Raw genomic sequence first — 23,200 nt, forward strand, 5'->3', positions numbered from 1 at the left:
CAATGAATTGTTGGAAATGCACCAGTATGAATGCTAATATCAAGAAAATGTTCTTTAAAATAACAAAAATGTAACGGATTCAATTGCTTTTTATATTTACATAAATCAGTTGCTGTAGTCGAAATAAGTCACATTTCAATGATTTAGAATACAATCATGTGGTTTACATTGTATATGTGCTTTTATTGGACATGTGATTTTAATAGTGCAAATAAGGTGTTCAAACAAAAAAGTTGTTTTTTGATTGGTTGAATATTAAGAGGATGAGTAGAGAGACCAATCAGCAGCAATTAAGGTGTTCAAACAAGGAAGTTGCTTTCTGATTGGCTGAATATTAAGAGGATGAGTAGACAGACCAATCAGAAGCAAATAAGTATTAAAGTCACTTGTATAGCTGTAGCATCAAAAGTAATCAGAACTTACATTTTGTCTGTCCCCTGTAAGATGTGCTAGTTCTACCATTTCACTTCCAAACTGACTAAATGCCTGCACAAAATCTGTAAAATTGCTGACGTACTCTAGTTTGGACAGACTACTATCAACCTGAAAAAAGAAAAGTATTAACAGGTTCATTTACCCAACAAAAACATAGCACAATTGAAGTATAATTTTGTTAGAAAAATCCCAACTAGCAACATCAGTTGTAAATTTGTTTACCCTATATTATGAACTGCAAGCTTCAAATAGTATAAATACCAGAAATTCAAAAAAAGTGCATCATTACCTACATCATATTATTGATTATCAAAAATAATGCATAGCGCCCCCTACAGACATGTAAGATTTTCATTTTGTTTAATCAGCGCCCTCTACAGGCCAGTTCAAATTTTGTGTGTGTATTCATTCAACATGTGTCAAATAATTTAATTCTGGCATGAAAAAATTGCATACAGCAATGGATCACAATTTATTGAAATTCAACAAATGCTGATAATGGCGTTCATTACCTTATCTTTTGCTTTAAGTAACTGTTTAACCACAACTCGGTCGGCAAGAAGTAAGACTTTCGTAACTGCTGAAAGAAGTCCCCTAGCCGCCCGTACCATTGAACTCTTCTCTGTAAAGTTCATGGGTTGTCCGCTGTCATCGTACTGGATATTTGTCAGTTTAGCTATATTCTGACCTGTGTAATACAGTGGAATGAAATATCAACAGAAAAATGAGTAGTTTTCATTAATTATTATGATTAATTAATCTTTAACCGTAACTCACTTTTTATTTTGAAACCTTCTAACTCACTTATTATTTTGAAACCTTCTAACTCACTTATTATTTCAAAACCCTCCAACTCACTATAAATTAATCTTAAGCCCTCTAACTTTTCTGCAAATGCTTATTGTAACCTCTGTAGCATAGAAGGATCAATATTTGAAAAATGAATGGCCTGATGTTGACAGGAATGCTAATCTTTGATTAATCTAAAACACTCACTGAGAATGAAACCCTTTAACTTACTAATTATTCAGAAACCCTCTAACTCGCTGATTAATCTAAAAACTCACCTGCCGTGGTGGCTTCTTTACATGCATCCACCATTTCATCTTTAATATCAGGGTTATCATTTGCGATGGCTTTACCAACTGCGGTGAATCGATTTACAGCTATATTCACAGCTTTACCAACTTCCAATACAGCTTTGCACGTCTTTTCTGATTTCTTGGGTTTCTCTCGATGATTCACCAAAGTTGTAATCTGTATGATGAAAAAGAGATAAAGAGTAAATGGAAATGCATAGGTACATGTCATTTATTTATTTATCCATGTTATTCATTCATTCATTCAATCAATCAATCCATATTACAAAATAAACATCAGATCTAAAAATACATCTATAATACTGGTGGATATTTCCTTTCTAGCTACTTGCATGCTATTTTGCAGACTAAGAACAACATAGTTGAACTCTGGTGACCTTGCCCTTTGTTATATAATATAATTCCCTTTAACATAGTTTGTTTCAATATAAATATACATTGTCATAATTAATTTTGAATACAAAAAAGTTTTGGGGTTGAACTAACAGTGGGGAATCAGTCTACCGAATGTCCTTTAAAGATGTAAATATCTTACAAAAACATTTGTGCCTTATTTGTTTAATTATTTTAAGGGACATAATTTCCAGCTTTATTCAAAGTAATTCAGATATTTTAGTATAAAAACAAATGCCTCATTGCAAAAAAAAAGTGCTGCATTTAGACGTGAATAGATTCATAAAACATGCAAGATAACAGAAAATCTTAGCTGGCTTTTGTCCAAGTATTTTGTACAGGTGTCTGTCAAAAATTAATGATTCACTGAGACAAATATGAACTGCCTCATTGTGTGACTACTGTATTATATGAAAAGTAAAAAAAAAAACACCCTTTATGAATAGCTATCATGTTGCAAGCTCTGCTTTGTATGCAAATCAACTTAAATAGTTAGTTGGTGTCCAGTGGAGGGAGAAGTCAACAGTACTGTTGCCTCCTGAGAACCTACATTTTCAAACACTGCAATCTTTGTTTGAAGTGAGTTTTTAAACTAGTATTATAAAAACTCTATCATTCTGTTCTAATAGCTGAAACATATTCCTGTGAGTTTTCATTTGTCGAATGAACTGTTTGTCAAATACAGAATACATATATTTTAGAACAATTTTCTTTTTAAAATGTGGATGAAATGTTTTGCTTTTTATGTATTTTTTATGTATTGTTTTTGATTTGATAACTTTGAACTAAACAGATTTTCTATTAGCTTCAGATCTTGATCAAAGTTTGGCACCCAGTTCATAAGAGTGCTTATATTGATTTTCTGACATCTTGTTTTCTGTAAAGATTTATTGGTAGGTTTGCAAATGTGTATCAGACTGTGCAATCTCTCCATGAGTTGGTTTTGAAACCCAGTATGGGATTCTGAGATACATTACCAAGGATATTATTACAAGATAAATCATTTGCTTCATTGAACACATACAACAATGCATATTTCCACTGAGATCAGTGACCTTTGATGTGTATCACCAGTGATCAGTCAAGTAGAAACAGTCAAAATATTTTATCAGTTTTTCTCAATTTTTGCATGATATTTTCATACAGGACATCTGTTGTTCAAACTCGGGGAAGACTTTATACTGATGAACAAGGTGACCAAGTTTGATGAAGTTTGGAATAGAATTAGTAAAGTTATCATGCACACAATAACAATTATTAACGACGACGACAACGACAACGACGACGACAACAACGCCGGACAAAATTTTTCCCTTAATATACCTTTCCCTTCCATCTTTGATGGTACGGGCAAGGTAAAAAGCATTCAAGTTCCTGACCTTTGATCAGTTAAAAATATGCACATCACAGCTTTATAAAAAAAAAAATGTTTTTGTCAGAATTGTATGAAAACTTAAAGAAAGAAATCATAATTAATTGACACTTTAATGACAATTCTGGAATAAAATAAAAAATATGTAGACCCATTCATAACATTTACTTGATACAACAATGATGATTTTTACTCAATATTACAGGCAATAAAAAACATTTGAACAAATCAACAACATAGCTTAAGGCCCTTTAATTTGCCATTGGGAGAAAATTGGGCAGTTTTATTTTGAAAAAGGTGACAAAAGTTGATGGTAATTTGTTTTGATGGAGGGAGGGAGAGAGAGAACAATCTACATGTAGTATGTAAGGCACCGAGACCTGATGAACTTTGACCCATAGACTTGATACTTTTCAATACTAATGTTTGTGTAGACTCTTCACACAGACAGGACATTATGAGTGCAATTCATCAAAAATACTTCACAATTGTATGTATAGTTGAGTGGCATATATCAACATTTAGTTTTTATGACAAGAGTGAAGAATGTTACCTTATATATATATATATATATATATATGTGTAAATTATTTGTATCTCTGAACGTACTTGTGTACAGCCAATACATACTAGCATTGTGTTCTAAGTATGTTTATTTCACACAAAGATCATTTTGAATTATTACCGTATTTGCTCCATTAGTAGTACACACGCTTACTCTTACCCAAAGTACAGAGCTAATTGAAAGGTTGAAATAAATAATTATACAACAAGTGCACCTTTTGGTTTATATGCATTTCTTTTGGAGATGCTCTTCTAATAGAGCAAATATACCGTAATACACGGATTAAAAAATCAACCAAAGCAAAAAGTGTCAAAAGAGGAATGCGATTATGAATTGCTATTATGTGATGGCTGTCATAATTAACAGCTTCTGCAATCTGGTTTGTGTCAACAATATCTAATACCTCTTGTCTACACAAATGAGATGCACCATGGGAGTACCAAAATGCACCAGGGGAGTACTGGGAATACCACAATGCACCGCTGCAGTACCACAATGCACAATGGGAGTACCACAATGCACAATGGGAGTACCACAATGCACAATGGGAATACTACAATGCACCACGGGAGTACCACAATGCACCACGGGAGTACCACAATGCACCACGGAAGTACCACAATGCACAACGGGAGTACCACAATGCACCACGGGAGTACCACAATGCACCACGGGAGTACCACAATGCACCACTGGAGTACCACAATGCACCACTGGAGTACCACAATGCACCACGGGAGTACCACAATGCACCACTGGAATACCACAATGCACAATGGGAGTACCACAATGCACCACTGGAATACCACAATGCACAATGGGAGTACCACAATGCACAATGGGAGTACCACAATGCACAATGGGAGTACCACAATGCACAATGGGAGTACCACAATGCACAATGGGAGTACCACAATGCACCACTGGAGTACACAACGCACCACTGGAGTACCACAACACACCACGAGCGTACCACAATGCACCATGGGAGTACCACAATGCAACACTGGAGTACCACAATGCACCACTGGAGTACCACAATGCACCACTGGAGTACCACAACGCACCACAAGTCTGAAATTGACACCTTGATATTATTGGAATATTTTTCTTTTAAACCTCGACATACATAAGCCAGCACCACAGGAATGTAGACATTACTTATAATATGTGCAGCATGGCTTGTTATTTATTAACAGGAGTGTAAGAGTATGCACCTAAGACTAATAAAGGAGTTAAGACAGGGAACACAAATCCCAACTAAGGTGACTTTAATAAACCATACTGCTTACTTCAGTCTTAGCTTTCTACTTCACTCCTCATCCTCAAAAGCCGATCATCTAACATACAGAGCGTATACAAACACGCATAAGTAAACATCACATGTGTCTGCGGCTCAGACATATGATTGGAGCTCTGAAGTTTGATTCTCATAGGAATCAAGGACTGGAAAAGTAGTGACCCCAATGACAACCAAACAGTACGGCACATGATGCAATTAAATGCCAAATCTGCCACTGGCGAGACACTTCAGGGAATATCAAAGCAAGACGCTGCCTCTACATATGTAGATGTATGTACATAATATATAGATTCAGTATCAATGCTAGCAACATTAAATTAACCTTAATTTGGTTATGGCCAAATATCATATGGACCAACCACATTCAAAAAATGACTATACTGCATGAAATCAAACAATACTTTGTGAGACAGAGTTGATTATATAATATTACTATATAATTGTATTACACTGACAAACACTTTTCACAGGAAACAATAGTAATCCCCAACCCTCCTCGTTTTTGAAATGATCCATAGGACATGTATGACACAGTTAAAAAAAACTTTTAAACAAAAATTCTTTTTAAAAAATGGCAAAAACATGCTTTCTTTTATACAGCACTGGTAACACAAGCAATTAGGGTAGCTGTGCTACTAACTTTTTTTTTTGAAATTTGGAGTGATTAACTCAATGCATAAAATAAGCCTCTTTTACAAGTGCTTACATTGACATCCATGAAGAGTTTTATTGCTGTAGTCAAAAGACAGATTTCAGAGGGCATGGTGACACAATTTCTTAATGTGAGGTCATTTAAGATGCATCAATATGGCAAGGTAGGTGAATGCAAAAGATTGTGTCCTTGAAAGTTAACAATCTTGAAGTGTAAATTGAGGAAAACTCACTGTGAGTCATCAACGAGAAAATACAACCATGCTCAAAAAATGTATGCATTTGCGCAAATAGAAGTGTATAGAAACCCAAAATTGCATTATACATTGTTGTAATTTTGGGTTCTTGAAATATGAATTATTTTGACAAGACACATCTCTACAATTTACATAAAAACGTGTGCTGCTAGCAGTAACAGACAAAATTTGGGACATTGGTCCTTACATGTACAGTGTACATGTGAAAAATACATAAAAATATGACGGCGACTTCTGGCCTTCAAATGTTTCACAAAAACATATTTGCATAAATTTTTGAATATTTTTCAATAAATGTGATCATGACCTGCAGGCTGTAATAAGTTATATCCATTTAATTAAAAATTAACAAAAAAAATTATAAAACAGACTACATGTAGCTTTATAAATAAATAAATGCTGCTTGGACTGATAAATATGATATATAGAAGATAATATTTGGTAATCGTAGTCCTAAATAACTATTAAAAATAGCTAGACGTTTCGAGCAATGGCTCTTTATCGATAGCATAGAAAAAAGTGTAGCTTTGCTGAATATGATGCATATTATGAAAATAATCTGATTCATACTCATAAGCATATTTAAGATATTGCCACAAAAAGAACACATCTGATAAAAAGTCAACCCAAGGAATATTGCACATCATTTTTTTTAATTATTGAAACTATAATTATTAAAAATAAGAAAAATATTTGCTAAAAATAGAGAATTGAAGATATCTTCAAGAAATGTATAAATCTGACTGACCCATGCCCAGTAGTATTAAATCTATTAGACTACCGGGGGTACTAGTTTTCAAGAAGAAGACATCTATCAGCATTTCTTGCAAAATGCAGGCATGTTTGATCTTCGTCCCTAGGGTACTAGTCTTTATCAGAGACGGCTTTGGGAAAAATTCCATCAAAAGCTCTCTTTAGTGACAAATGACAGTAGCACAATGACTACCAGTGCATTCAGTAACACTTGAAAGAACAGGTTACTGATCTGCAACCTAAGCACACGATCATGGAAACTATATGAGGAAGGATGAATAAATTTACAGTAAAAAAATAAAATATACTGATTCCAACAATGACATGAATATTTAATTTAAGCAGCATTTTAGTACCATTAATATTTAAGATTCAATAATTTAAGATCTTTTTAAAAGATGCATTCATACTTTCTATGATCTGCAGAAAAAACTCTCACTGACCCCTGTAAACATCTCAAGGATGTAGGATTTTGTATTGTTCATGAGGATACCAATAGAATCCTGAAATATAATTTAGAACAATTTCACTTTTAATATGGCAAATACGAATTCTAGAACTTCAGTTGTCATTCATGTATGCTGTGACATGGTTATGACTTGGTATCTGAGATCAAAGTACAGCCAACTTAGAATATGCAACAACTAGATTACAAATTAAGCAATATAGGTGTGTTCAAAACAACAATTTGATTGGCCAAAATTTCCCAATTTTACGAATTACATGTAGTTATCATGGCACTTTATGGTTGTGCACATAAACCACGATATAAAGGACGATATCCTGTCAATAGTTTAACTTGTCGTGAATAATGCGAACATTGCCTCGAGTGAATACAACAATGAACATGACACTCGATGTGGCAACACTATTATAAGTGAAGACAAGCTTTAGTGTTCCAAAATTTATGTCAAACCAACTTGTTCTATCATTATGGATTAGTGGTTTTTAAGAAAAAGTCAAAAATATAATATTTTACTGAAAATGACAAAAATATTTATCACAAAGTGAGCAAATTTGAGCAAAGTTTTCAGTTGATAATGTCAAGTTTGATGCCAATGATGAATGATCAGTATACAATGTAAACATGATAAAGTTCATTCAGTTTTCTCATCAGTAGAGCTAAAAACGCTACCGCTACATGATTTATATTTCTTTGCATATAGTTTGAGAACATGGGTAGAATGATGATGTATCGCGCCGCTAAGTTCTATACCTAACAACGTGGTCATGAGGTAAATACAAGATGAATCATATGCAGCGTACATGTAAAATTACGACTTGCATCAACACCAATAAAACGAACATCACTAGATATCCAATTTTTCACAAAAATAATGAAAAATGTCATAATTGCCAATATGTCCTAACTCTGTCAAATGACCACTGAGCTGCTTCACTCAAATTGACTCTGTCGAAATGAATACGAGACAAATTTTAATATATCACGATTGATTTGCCGTAAATCAATTTTTAATAGTTGCTAGATGATTGATATTTGTTCGGCACTGATTCGAATGCATTCACTTCTCGACCAGCAAACTTTTAAAGTTTGCATTTCACAAAAGGTAAAAAAAGTTTCAACAGTAAATGTATTGTAAACCGCCAAATTTTTTGTGATTTGGTATGTTCAGGCAATGTTTTGTAAAATCTCAACAGATATACAGGTATAAAAAATGTGAAACGTAGACATTTTGGATTGAATCCCAGAGAAAGAACATTTAAGCATGTAGTTCAATATGCAGAGTCATCATCAATAGTGACTGCTCAGTCAACGAATGAGGACCAGTGTTACAAAAATTTGAACATAATCTGGATTGTGCACAGTGATTGGTTAGCAAAAGCAAAAATGTTGAGATCCATATATAATGTCATATGTACTGTGCAAATTAAATTTTTATTCAATTTGATTATTTTGATCATAATCACAAGGTTTTAAATTCAAAGCTAGCGACAGAACGAGTTCTGAGTCGATGTGAAGCTACTTTAAACAAGTAGCCTGTCGGCTGAGATAGCTCCGCTGTTAGCAATGCACATTGCAATTAAAGAACTGAAGATATCATTAGAAAATGAACAATATGCATAGTATCAAAAGAAAAGGTTTTCAACAAGAAGTCAAAAAAATCACTATTTACCAAAAATTAAAAAAATATTCACTAAAATTAGAGAATTAAAGATATCATCATGAAATGAACAAGTCTGAAAGAGGACCACATGTAGTACCTATATATGTAATATCAAAGCAATTGGACTTGCGGTTTTTAACAAGAAGTCAAAAATATCACTTTTTACAAGAAATGACAAAAATATTCACCAAAATTAGAGAATTGAAGATACAATGTATGATCATGAAATGAACAAATCTGAGAGAGGTCTACCCAAGGTACATATATACCAAGTATCAAAGCATTCAGGCTTGTAGTTTTCAAGAAGAAGACGAAAAAGTAAAACATTGACACGGACGACGACGGACGACAGACAATCACTCATATGATAAGCTCCGCTCGACAAAGTCGACAGCGGAGCTAAAAATGTTGCCTGATTGGCTACCCAACCCTAACACTAAACAGTCAGACCAATCAGAGAGCAGCTTGTTTGTTGATAGGTTTTTTTGACGTCTTCCTTCTATATATGCTTTGACTCACAAGTTCTGTGGTTATTTTACATGGAATTAATTTTGCTAGATTCCACTTATCAGTGAAAATGGCAAAATGAAACATAGTTAATAGTTAGTGCATTTACAGAAGAAATGTACAAGTTGGGAATAAAAGCAAATGAACCAACCAATACGTATACAAGATTTGAATCAGATTAACCTCATCCAAGTAAAGCACGTTACAAAGATGACGTAAAACATTGGTCTACCGTAGAGAGAGACTCGGGCCAACTCTTCCCCAATAGTAGAATCAATCACTGTATGACAAGCTGTCAGATGTACAATTCAATGTACCGCTACAAATAGAAAGACGCATCATCCCTCCTGGAACGATAAATAATACACCAGATGCTTAATAGGAGGAAATGGATGCATACAGAACAGAGTATTAAACAGTCACTGGAATATCAATCGGAGTCTAATCTAGATGAAACCCTTCAATTGGCATGAGAGGAACAAGCTAAAGCTAAGTAAATAGAACTATATTGGCTAAGCCATACAACCACCTGTATCCCATGCAAGGCATGTAAAGAGTGCTCGTCTGCAATTTGAAAGTCTCTTTGGAAGGTCTCCAAGCAATCTGCATTACGGAAGGAAAGCCCAACAGTTATAATTACTAGAGGGACTCAGAGAATTGTAGTAACTATAGACTGGGGTGAACGCACTTAGCAGTTTGAAGTTAGGGTTAGTATTGATGTATAGGTAATAGATGCAAGCAGGGAAAGACCGTCAGATTCAAGGTCTTCCATATTCGGAAAGAGTCTGTGTAAATATGTATTTCCATGTCTGCCATGGAAGGCAGTTAAATTACTCACTTCGTACTACATGCGGATGTGATGGCTCACCAAAAGTATGTGTACACTGTATGCGTTTCAGCTGTTAATCAAAAACATTACAAAGAATGTGGGAGACAGAGAATTAAATATTGTATACTCTTGTACACTGTTATAAAGCAGACCTGGTAACTTGGTTACATGTCACTCCCGTGATTGCCTCCCCCAATCCCTGAGTGTAATAAGACACCTAGAAATACCATCATTAGAGTATCTTACCAGTTCCCATTCATTCTCTCCAAATAATTTACCTTAATACAGGTAAGTGGCTTTGATATAGATGATGTCAACCTGTCGAAATTTTGTTCATCCTGAAGCTAAGTATTCAGGAAATTAAATCAGACGGAAGAATCAAAGACAATTTTCACGGTAAATTTCATCACGAATGTGTCGGTATTCTGTGTAGTTTATCCTTCAATAAACACCGCAACGCTGACTACCTACCGAGATGTTACCGTCTGTCATGGAAATTAGATTTGGCAGAAAGCAAGCAGATAATTTTTTTTTTTTTTTACATTTAAGTTATGCAATTGAATCGGTAGTCGAAATTCATCAGTTTTTATTCAACATATACTATAAACGATTTAATTATCATTGCTAGGAATGTTCATGACGATGGCGTTCATATTAACAAATTTTCATGAAAATTGCTTTAATAGATTCCATGTCATGTACAGCATTTCCGCACTAAAATAAAACCGGTGTACGTGGTTTCATTTTTCATCATATTACCAATACGCATACAGGAATTGTTTGCTCAGTCTGGATACACTCTTGAAAAATTCATTTTGATTAACGTTAAATTTCACTATATTGATAATTTGAGCATGGACTTTCCTGCGAACCAAGTTCTATTGTAGTTTTACATGTTTATGTGGGTTTACTTAATAGCGAATGTCAGTTATCAATAATATTTAAAACCAAGGAAAAAATTAAATATGTTCACAGCGACACAACATGCATGTTCCCAACTCTGCTAAGTCTTTGTAAGTTTCTATATTAATGTACAAAGTCCATAGAATAGCTATGAAAGGTAGCAGTGTCTCTGTATACATGCAAAACTCTTCAAGGCAAATGAGCAAATCTTCAGCAATAAAAATTGTATAAATACACGTATTCTAGATTAACAATTTTTTTTTTTGGCAAATTTCATGGATATGATCCATATTACCCTGGTGTATTGTCTGATGGAAGGCAAAAAATACAAACATATTTATTCACATTGTTCATTTAAATATCCTCGTCACACAAGCACACTGCGATATTCACGTGTCTTTATTTTTTCATCCTATTTTGCAGACCACGAGATATCTCTTGACACAGTGTTATCATATCATAATAAATATCATAGGGCATAAACAGTGAAACTCCAAATCCAGTCAAATATCAGTCACCCACTAATAAATGACATACTTTATAAATCAATAAGAACCTGGATAAGCCAAGTGTAGACAGAAAATATGATAAAAGTATCTAACAGACACTAAACTTACAGTCTCTCCAGTGTAGCCATCAACTGTAAGCCACCAACTAATAAATGACATACTTTATAAATCAATAGAACCTGGATAAGCCAAGTGTAGACACAAAATGATAAAAGTATCTGACACTCAGCTTACAGTCTCTCCAGTGTAGCCATCAACTGTAAGCCACCAACTAATAAATGACATACTTTATAAATCACCAAGAACCTGGATAAGCCAAGTGTAAACACAAAATGATAAAAGTATCTGACACTCAGCTTACAGTCTCTCCAGTGTAGCCATCAACTATCATTCACCAACTAATAAATGACATACTTTATAAATCACCAAGAACCTGGATAAGCCAAGTGTAGACACAAAATGATAAAAGTATCTGACACTCAGCTTGCAGTCTCTCCAGTGTAGCCATCAACTATCAGTCACCAACTAATAAATGACATACTTTATAAATCACCAAGAACCTGGATAAGCCAAGTGTAGACACAAAATGATAAAAGTATCTGACACTCAGCTTACAGTCTCTCCAGTGTAGCCATCAACTATCAGTCACCAACTAATAAATGACATACTTTATAAATCAATAGAACCTGGATAAGCCAAGTGTAGACACAAAATGATAAAAGTATCTGACACTCAGCTTACAGTCTCTCCAGTGTAGCTATCAACTATCAGTCACCAACTAATAAATGACATACTTTATAAATCAATAGAACCTGGATAAGCCAAGTGTCGACACAAAATGATAAAAGTATCTGACACTCAGCTTACAGTCTCTCCAGTGTAGCCATCAACTGTAAGCCACCAACTAATAAATGACATACTTTATAAATCACCAAGAACCTGGATAAGCCAAGTGTAGACACAAAATGATAAAAGTATCTGACACTCAGCTTACAGTCTCTCCAGGGAAGCAATAAATTATCAGTTTTACATTTCACCTGATCCATAATTTCATCATGCATGACATCCTGATTAGCTGTTGCTGATTTTACGTTATCATTTAAACAAAGATAACGGTAGAGGTAATTGTCACTTTATACCATTATATCTATTTTCATCAAATGAACACATACAAGTCAGTATTGATTACGGAAAATATCATAACATTAACTGCAATATTTTCTATAGTTTGTGTCATTGTAAAAGTTCCTGAAGGCTTTGAGAGGTGGAGAACTGTCAGGTAGATGTTTGCAGATGCAGGGGCATGAGTGATCTGGCTAGAGAATGCTCTTGAAGTTTACAGAGAAACCTGGGTATCAATCCAAATGCCCAGAGAAATTTGGGTATCAATCCAAATGCCCAGAGAAATATGGGTATCAATCCGAATTCCCAGGGAAATATGGGTATCAATCCGAACTCCCAGAGAAATATGGGTATCAATCCGAATGCCCAGAGAAATATGGGTATAAATCCAAATGCCCAGAGAAATCTGGGTATCAATCCAAATGCCCAGAGAAATATTGGTATAAATTCCAAATGCCCAGAGAAATCTGGGTATTACTCCAAATTCCCAGAGAAATATGGGTATCAATCCAGATGCCCAGAGAAATATGGGTATCAATCCAAATGCCCGAGAAATATGGGTATAAATCCAAATGCCCGAGAAATATGGGTATCAATCCAAATGCCCAGAGAAATATGGGTATCAATCCAAATGCCCAGAGAAATATGGGTATCAATCCAAATGCCCAGAGAAATATGGGTATAAATCCAAATGCCCAGAGAAATATGGGTATCAATCCAAATGCCCAGAGAAATATGGGTATCAATCCAAATGCCCAGAGAAATATGGGTATCAATCCAAATGCCCAGAGAAATATGGGTATTAATCCAAATGCTCAGAGAAATCTGGGTATCAATCTCAATGTTACTGAGAATTGAGTTGTGCATTATTCTTACCATGTGAAAGAATAACTATTTTACTCATTTTCACTATATACATTTTACAAATTTGGCTACTGGATATCAAGTGAATGTATCAGTCCAATTTTCTTATAAACCAAACTGTACCTGCCTGCCTTACAAGTAAGATATATGACTTCAAGGTACATTTCCTATTGGGTAAATGATGCTCTGAGTTTAATAGTGAATGATTATAATTAAAGTGAGATTTTCTACTGCACTGTAGAAATCCATTGAGGTTATTAGTTGGATAGGGGAAGCAACAGTAGTAGAATCAAATAGAACTCCCCAGCTTCTCATTCAATGTAGACAATGAGAATCTGTCTAATGCAGATAAACATTATTATGACTGTACATCTTTGCAAGCAAGGTACATGTACGAATAATGTTTATTCCAATTACTGTAAAATACTTTATTTTCGCTTAATAGAAATAATTTTCGCTTTAATAAGGAATGATTCAGTGAAAATAAAATCCAGCGAATATACCGTTTTTCCTATATTTTACATTCAACTTTTAAAAAATCAGTGATAATAAATTCCATACAAAACACCCAAAAAGTCTTTTCAGCGAAAATAAATTCCAGCTAAAATAATTCATGTAATCTACAGTTTAAGCAATGCCAGGTAGATTTGTAGATGTGAACATTCAATTTCAATGCCAAGGAACTACAAGGTTGGTTTACTAATCATGGGAGTTCAAAGTGAATGTGCAAAAGTTATCATGCCATGTTTCAGCAAAGGGCAAATTACTGAAACTGCTGTAACTTTACAAATAGGTCCTTTTTCTGTTTTTTTCAAAATGTAGTTAGAGACACATTGATTTAAACTGTGTAATCCACATACATTTATCTATGCTACATATATACGTATCAATAATTATAATTATATACGTATATTAATAATATCAATTTTGTTTTTTTACTTTAATATGACCTTGTCAAATAAAGTAATTATTTGCAAGATACAAAAAAAATCCCAAAACTTTCATGAAACTGTATTAATTAAGCATCCTTAATAAAGAGATTTCTTGATTGGTGGAGAAACTCCTCAGATACATGTAAGTGATCTTTAAAACTTCAATTTGGGGAATGCAGATAAATGCAAATGATATATCCACTTTGCAGTCATGCAAATGTAAAATTGGACTTCCATGTAATAATTTTGTCCCTAAAGTGTGTACTTTACATCCTAATATTAAACGTGTAGATACTGATAACTGTAGGTGGTAGAACAGTTCTACTGACATTTGTAGCGGTATCCTTTAAATTTGATAATGGATATTGATAAACTATCAACGTGTATGAATTAAAGTACCCGGTATATATTATTCCCACATTTGGGACTATGTGATTTAATTTAGATTGCTCAGTGAGCTTGATAGATAAGCATCCTGCTCATGTCGTCATTAATTTATCACATAGACATTCAAAGTTTCTGAACTATATACATTTACAATCTGTACTGCGGTGCTTTTCATTAATCTCCAACTTATACAAGTATCAAAACAAACTTGTCAACTATTGTAGAAGGGTTAATTGTTTCACTGGGTTTTAATTTTGCTTATTTCGTTAACTGGAAAATGCGCTAAATTAAAACCCAGTCAATATGTAAAATTTTGCCTCGAACACATTATCTAAATGATAAAACCATGAATTTAAAACCCACTGAATATGCCCGAAATGGTAAATCAGCAAAATTTAAACCCAGTGAAAATTAGTCATTTTACAGTATATTCAAATCTAGAAAAGGCAGTCTAGACGATACAATTTCAAATGTATATTCACCTCAGCTGTTGGTTGAATAATTAAACTGTTAAAAAATTCCTAATCCAGTCAAATATTCAAATGTGATCACAGACACTAGTACATGTAGAAATAAAGAAAGCTAGGAGACAAATGGCATAAAAAATTGAACATTTGATGGATCACATAAATCTGCTATTAAAAAAACACACAATGTACATTGCAAGGCGACTGACTGTTACTTTTATTAATTGCTAAAACTACATACCGGGGTAATATGCATTCACATACAGAAATTCCAATGTATATGTAAAAACAGAAAAGACATATGTCATGCAACAGTAAACCCATGACCTATAAATACAGACAGGTTTTTTTAACCGGCAACAGATGATTGACCGAGCATAAAGTCATCATTAAATATCCAATTTTACAGCACTCCCTGGTGGATCTGCAATGTAAATGAACACATCCACAGTCGTATTTAGGGCAGTTGCACTCTGCATACAGAGTAATAATATTTGCAAATGAGTTAAGAATAATACTCTATATGGCAATAAAGTGTTTATTAACTTTATAATCATTTATTCTTGTGATAAAATGCAATAAAAGATATTTGATGCATTTTTAAACTCATCAGGCCCCCGGAAACATTTTTATGTATCTATCCACCTGTATGAAATTCTTATAGAGTAACATGTGGGTCATATGCAAATGCTGCACAACTCCAGTGCAGTTTTAAAGGGCGGTGAATGATGAACATTGATTTTCCCACAATCCAATGTGCTCTCTTCAAAAGGAAATCACAAGTATGACGTTTGACCTTGGCGCGACTTTCAAGTCTGCACTTTCCTTCAGAAAATTGGGACAAAATTAGCCAAATTTTTTGAGTAAAAACTAAAAATGGACTTAATTTTGTCTGTTGGCTGAAAAATGAAGATTCATTTCCAAAAATATTGAAGAATATTTATACGAAAAAGAGTGTAAAAAAATCTGGGAGAGTAACCCTGGTAGTGAAAAGGTTAATCATTCTATATATTAAAAGGCAGTGGTTGTCGCGCAGCGTGAGTTTGAATTTCATGTAAAAAAAAACAATGTATTGCATGTTGTGGACGTCACTAACAAACAGGATGTGGCGAGACGACCATGGCCCTTTAACAATATTATGTAAAGATATTAAAGGTACACTTAAATAAGCAGCCTGTTGGCTGAGATACATGTAGCTCTACAGTTAGCAATGTACATTTCAAATGTACAAAGAATTCAAGACGTCATCACAAAATGAACAAATCTGAGAGAGATCTACCTAACCTAGAGTACCTATATGTATATTATCAAATCAATCAGACTTGCGGTTTTTAACAATTTAAGAAGTCAAAAATATCACTTTTTACTGAAAATTACAATAATATTCATCTAAATTAGAGAATTGAAGATATCATCACTAAATGAACAAATCTAAATGAAGTCTACGCAAGGTACCGTACACCAAGTATCAAAGCATTCAGGCATGTAGTTTTCAAGAAGAAGTCAAAAAACTAAAAAGTTGGCGCGGACGACGATAGACAATCACTCATGTATGATAAGTCCAGCTCAACAAAGTCGTCAGCGGATCTAAAAAGCTAATGGTTAGACATCGTTCATTAGGCACAGTATCTTGACACAAAAAAACGATAAATTATTTGTACGTATATTTCATATTAATAATAAAAACACATTTGCATAATAACACTTTCATTTATATCAACAGACAAATTACTTCCGATGTGAAATTCCTTCATGTATTTGTTATCAGATTTATGTCTGCAAAATCTCCTAAAGGGACACATTTCAGAAATCAGGTACTGAGGGTCGTTTAAATGGAAAGTCAGAGGCCCCACATACATCAGAAACACATGTGTAATAAATCACCTATGATAGGAAATTGCATTATGAATATAAGGCGGCACCTGCTCTCTCTGTCTCACTGATATTATCATGTGAATGCCACATCTACATCCGGCAGTGTGCTAGTCTGATGTCTGCGTTACATTCTGAATTAAATTCCATGATAACTTAACAATTGATTGATATCAATTTTCTGCATGGAAGACAGGGTTTGTCCCCCAGGAGATAAAAAAGAGGTACTCTCTCTCAATTAAAGACAAAATTGGGAATGAGGCATCGATCTGGAGCCTGATGTAATCTTTTTCCAAGAGTCACTACAAAGAACAAGCCTAGAGTAAAATATGTACACGCATGTAACTCATGGGAAACATAATGCTATATATAGAGAAAGTGTCACAAACTGGTGATAACAGCACAAAATTGCCTAACTGCACACTCCAATTGACATACCATAAACAGGCAGCTGTTCGGCTGAGATGCATGTAGCTCCACTAATAGCAATGCACATTTCAATAAAAGAATTGAAGATATCATTAGAAAATGAAAATAAGGTCTGCCTGAGGTACTCATATGTATCAAAGCAATCAGAACTGCTGTTTTCAACAAGAAGATGAAAATATCACTTCTTACCAAAAATGACAAATACATTCATCAAAATTAAAGAATTGCATTATACATTGTATCATCACAAAATGAACAAATCTGGGGAAGGTCTACCTGAGGTACATGTACATGTATGTATAGTTTCAAAGCAATCAGACTTGCTGTTTTTCAACAAGAAGTCAAAAATATCGCTTTTGCCAAAAATGACAAAAATATTCACCAAAATTAGAGAATTAAATATATCATCATGCAATGAACACATCTAAGAGAGGTTTGCCCAAGGTACATATACATCAAGTATTAAGGCAAACAGGCTTGCAGTTTTCAAGGAGAAGTCGAAAATATAAAAAGTTGATACAGATGATGTAATCACTCATATGATAAGCACTGCTCGACAGCGTAGCTAAAAAAACATGATCCATTTTAAAAAGAGCCAGCAGAAAGTTAGATAACGCAGGATGATAACCATCAGCTGGTTGTACTTCAGAGATAATCTCAAAATAATATCAGACATTACTTTAACATTATGAAAATCAACCATCAATATTGAAATCGACAATTCTAAATCACACAGCGCCAACGAGCCGTTCCCTAAAGCCAAAATAAGATTGCTCAACGGGGCTCTAGAATGTGCAACGGAGCGAATGTACAGTGAATCGTGTACTCGCATAATGATAGACGATTGAAAGATGGAAAGTTGGTTGACATTTGACAATTTTTGTAGAACATGGATATTTGTGGCTATAGTAAAATAACAGCGAAACAATACTTGTAAAATAAAAAACATATCGTTGCTTGCGAATTTTTGATGATAAAAAGGGGGAAAAAATATGGATGCACATGTAAATCACATACAAATAAACCTGGGATTACAGGTGGAATAAAATCCTGATAATCAGGCAAGATTTGGACTTCTACATCATTGCATCACAGAAGATTGTTTCGTAATCTTTACAAAGACTAGCGGCAACATCGATATTGCCATACTAGCTCTTACCCAATTAAAACCCTCAAGGACTGATTTGACTGTCAAATTTCTATTTCCGTGGAAATGTTTTTTTTTTAAGATCATGATAAACTATTTACATTTTTCAGCGTCGCATGATATTTTTGTCTGGGTAAGTCATCAAACCTGCCATTTTATTCAGTCTTGTTCGTGTTAAAATCACTGAAATAGTCCTCCAAATACCAATCACATCATGGCAAGGGAGGTGAATATTTGTACTGAAGAACTGTACATGAAACTAAAGTGGTTTTAATGCAAATTCAGGTGAGCATGAGTTGGGAAAATATGTCAACAACCAATTTTGAAGAGGTAATCAAGCAGAACATCACATGCATCAAAAACCCTTAAATGGTCAATAGACAAGTTTTTAAGTTTTCGTGACATCAGTCAGTTTCCGTGCTAGAATGGGGAGTTGATTGCTAGCTCACGCAATTTATTCAATGGTATCCCTGTTTCCCAGCATTCTGATGAATGTTTTTTACACTAAGTTTCTGAGGTAACAGAGCAAATCAAAACTTTTCTACGAAAAGGACAGCTTACAGTTACATGTGTAGTTCACCATTCCCTCATTTAAATTGCACGCAGTTAACATAATAGACCATTTTCCGTTCTCTGCGAGAATCACGCGTTATGCGTGAAATCGAACGTTAAAACAGGACAAACAAAGGTCATAGCATCGTAGTCGCGTCAAACATCGCGTGGGATTCGACAAGCGCGAAAGTATTTCGGGTACATTTCCATGCTTAATAATGTGCTGTACACATTTGATGATAGGCAATTTCGATTAAGTAAGGGTATTCGGAAGCAATATTCCTCTGTCGAAGATCGGCCGGTCAATGTAAGCTATGAAATAAAGAAATTCTAGTTCAAAATCAAATCGATTTTTGCGGCAGACGTTCAACGCGCGTCTTTCATGCATCTCGCGAGATCTCGCAATTGTACGGAAAATCACCTATTAGAACTGTGGATCAGTTGGAAGTCAGTTATTGTTCATAAAAGATGAAAAAGTACTTTAAAAGTAAACCCATACAAAGCTATTGTTGCAGAAATAGAATTGTGGATAACACGTACATTTGTACTCGTAGCATTGCATGATGTTAAATGCCCTTAATGGGTGAAGATGGCGGTACAAGATCAAGCAGCTGATTAAAAGGTTAACAAATGCTGGCTTTTTTTAATTATGTTCATGAATAATTAAAGCAGAGTTTATACATTTTGTAAATACAAACCAGCTAACAGTCAGTCTGTGCCTAATCAAAAGACTATTAATATGGGCGACGATAAGCTGAATATGAACTCACTTGCGCCACAGCAGATGGCGTCAGTCGTGGGAACAAATACAATAACTTTATCATTCTCTGGACAATAATGTTCATATACAATGTACTAGTACTTGTACAGTTATAAAAGGGAAGTCTTTAATACTAATTACATTCCATGCATGTGTACACTATTAACTTACACAAGATTTATGCTTAGTACTGAATTGGCTCAGACAACTGTTATCAACCAAATGTAAATCACATGTGGCAACATTTTATGAGATGATACCCCCCCCCCCCCGCCCCCACTATGCCATGCATGCACAAACATCACATTATGAATATTCATGAATTACTCCAGTACTGAACTCTATATGACCTGATGAGTGTTTTATTCATGCATGCAGGGTTTTTTTTTAAACAAGGGAACATGTGACCTGTCTGATAGTAATTTCGACCCCACGGAAGCAATAGAATGCTCCATTTTAACTTAAAATTATCAAAAACCTCCACACCCAGGTAGGGAGAACCCTATCTCCCCCACTTGGTGGCGCCGCTGAATTGCAGTGCTCCCTCTTGAAGTTTTTTCTTGACTAACCCCTTATGTATGTATACACAGCAGAACCATATGGTACAAGAATGGTATTTTGACATGCAATATGCATTGTATGTGCACATAAAGTACAGTACTGGTATAAATCCAAAGCTGGCTTCCAGCTGTCAATCACTTTTCATTAAAACTGACAATGCCATTAACAATTACAACTCATACATTGTAGTATTTACCTATGTTTCTAATACGAGATAAATGTATATCTAATAGGCAGATTATTCTGAACAATTTAGATATATCGGTGTCGCATATGACTTATTTACCACTTCCGTGTCACTGAGAATGTTCTAGAACCGTACTGTGTCTGGGTGGAATATTCTAGATTTTTTTTTAGAAACTGGTTGAATAGGTAATAGAACACTGTAGGAGGCAATAGAAGGTAATGGAACATTCTAGAAATTTATAGTAAATTCCAGACTCATTATGTATGCTGATGTAATGGTCTATTTATAGACAGTGTGGGTATATATATGGGAGTTGTTCAGCACTGAGATCAGATCGGAGATCTTGTTGAATTGTATTAGGGTTTAAGTATCTAATTATTGGAGTAGTGGAGTTTTACCGCGTTATTGTACTTGATGTTTGCAGAGTATAATAATACCAGTACCAGTTGAAACCTCATCTGTTGGCTCCGTGTTCGTATGTTATCATCGCCGCCAGGGAAGTCTTTCTGTTACTGTTGCCATTTTGGTATTTGAACCATCACACCTGTACTATACCAATTACGGTAATATTACGTTGCGTGTGACAATCGGGTATGGCAATTTTGTGAGATAGTATTAAAGTACTACAATGTAGTACTTAACATCATTTGAGTAAAGTATTAACATCATTTGAGTAAAGTATTAACATCATTTGAGTAAAGTATTGCAATGCAATATTATATATTCAGTTCCCCTCAATACTTTCGATATATCGGGTATGGCAATTTTGTGAGATAGTAAGTATTACAATGTAGTACTTAACATCATTTGAGTAAAGTATTAACATCATTTGAGTAAAGTATTAACATCATTTGAGTAAAGTATTAACATCATTTGAGTAAAGTATTACAATGCAATATTATATATTCAGTTCCCCCCAACACTTTATAGTATTTTTTTAACAAATTTAAAATTTTTCTTGATGAAGATAGGTCCTGGTCCAAAATCCCATCAACGACTAGACTCCAAATACACAAATTCAATCAACATTTGTAATAATGTAGTCTACATTTCGAATGTAGTGATCCAAAGAGACACACAACTAACAATATTTAAACTATGTACAGTGTTTGACAGTATGTTGTGTCATTCCTCTTACATCAGTGCAAAACTACTCAAGTAGAGAACACGAACACGCCATCGAATTGCTTCCATAATTATTACGTGTCAACATGTCTGTCTAAGAATAAAATAAAGTAGACAATCTAGATTCAATTGATGCCTAGAAAATATATTTCAACTGGAAACAATATTCTGAAAGGTGATTTTTAACATTATGCACTTCAGCACTGGGATACTGGAATACAATTTAACAGACAATTACATAGTGAGATCAGATCAGTCGTCCTTCTTCCAAGAAATTCACTAGATGACTAAATGTCATGTATGTAAAATATATGCCAACAGAAGAGCATATTTTGAAATATGACTTTTTGCATTACATAAATATTTTAGAACCGGAATAACTTAAATATTAATTTAAATTCTAAATTAAATATTAATATTCTTATGTATCATTCCAACCATATCCAAAATATCACATTTCAATTCTTGTTTTCACCAGTCTATATGTCAGGATTGAACAGCGACAGAATTTTATTGGAATCCAAATAATATTATCATCCTGGTGAATCTTCTGAATATGCCAATTTTTTATCAATTTTGGTCGCTCCATGAACCAAAAATCAGACTGGGTTGTAACAAATTAGACTATAAGTGTGCACCTGCTTTTATTCCAACCATGCATGTTGACGTACATGTATATTTCTTTAAAGAGAATGAGAACATGCTTTTCTAATTTTACATTGAAGATGCACTTTAACAAGACAGTCACAGTCCCCATTATTAAATTATAAAATACTAAAATATTATAATACATGGAACATCTGCAAACAATTGAATTAATATGTACTCTATGTGGGTACAACTCATCATAAAGTGATTTCCCTTAATCTGATAACTGAAAACCTTCATTGAACCGGGTCCAAAATCTCAGACTACATAAGTGCAACCAAACTATGTCTCATACATGCTCAAGAAATTGCATTCATAAATCTGAGTAAACCTTGATGTACCTTTAATAACAACATGACTTCTTTGTTAATTCAAGTCTTTGTATATTACCAGGACCTGGGTTTGTTTCAGTGACAAGTTTCATCGATATCTGCTGCAGAATTT

The 23,200-nt window shown here is 34.2% G+C and overlaps 1 protein-coding gene across 2 annotated transcripts in view; it reads right to left on the reverse strand.

The window, feature by feature from the left end:
* Positions 1-23,200, reverse strand: part of LOC100371831 (alpha-catulin-like) — a 108,103-nt gene that overhangs the window by 18,726 nt on the left and 66,177 nt on the right. For both annotated transcript variants that reach the window (XM_085495493.1, XM_078010873.2), the window contains exons 2-4: positions 1,503-1,692; positions 948-1,123; positions 424-543 (exon numbers count right to left, since the gene is read on the reverse strand). In XM_085495493.1, coding sequence (XP_085351619.1) covers positions 424-543; positions 948-1,123; positions 1,503-1,692 — 486 coding nt within the window. The remainder of the gene's footprint in view (positions 1-423; positions 544-947; positions 1,124-1,502; positions 1,693-23,200) is intronic.

Source organism: Saccoglossus kowalevskii, chromosome 22 (assembly GCF_978046115.1).
Source record: "Saccoglossus kowalevskii chromosome 22, keSacKowa6.1, whole genome shotgun sequence".
Classification (NCBI taxonomy): domain Eukaryota; kingdom Metazoa; phylum Hemichordata; class Enteropneusta; family Harrimaniidae; genus Saccoglossus; species Saccoglossus kowalevskii.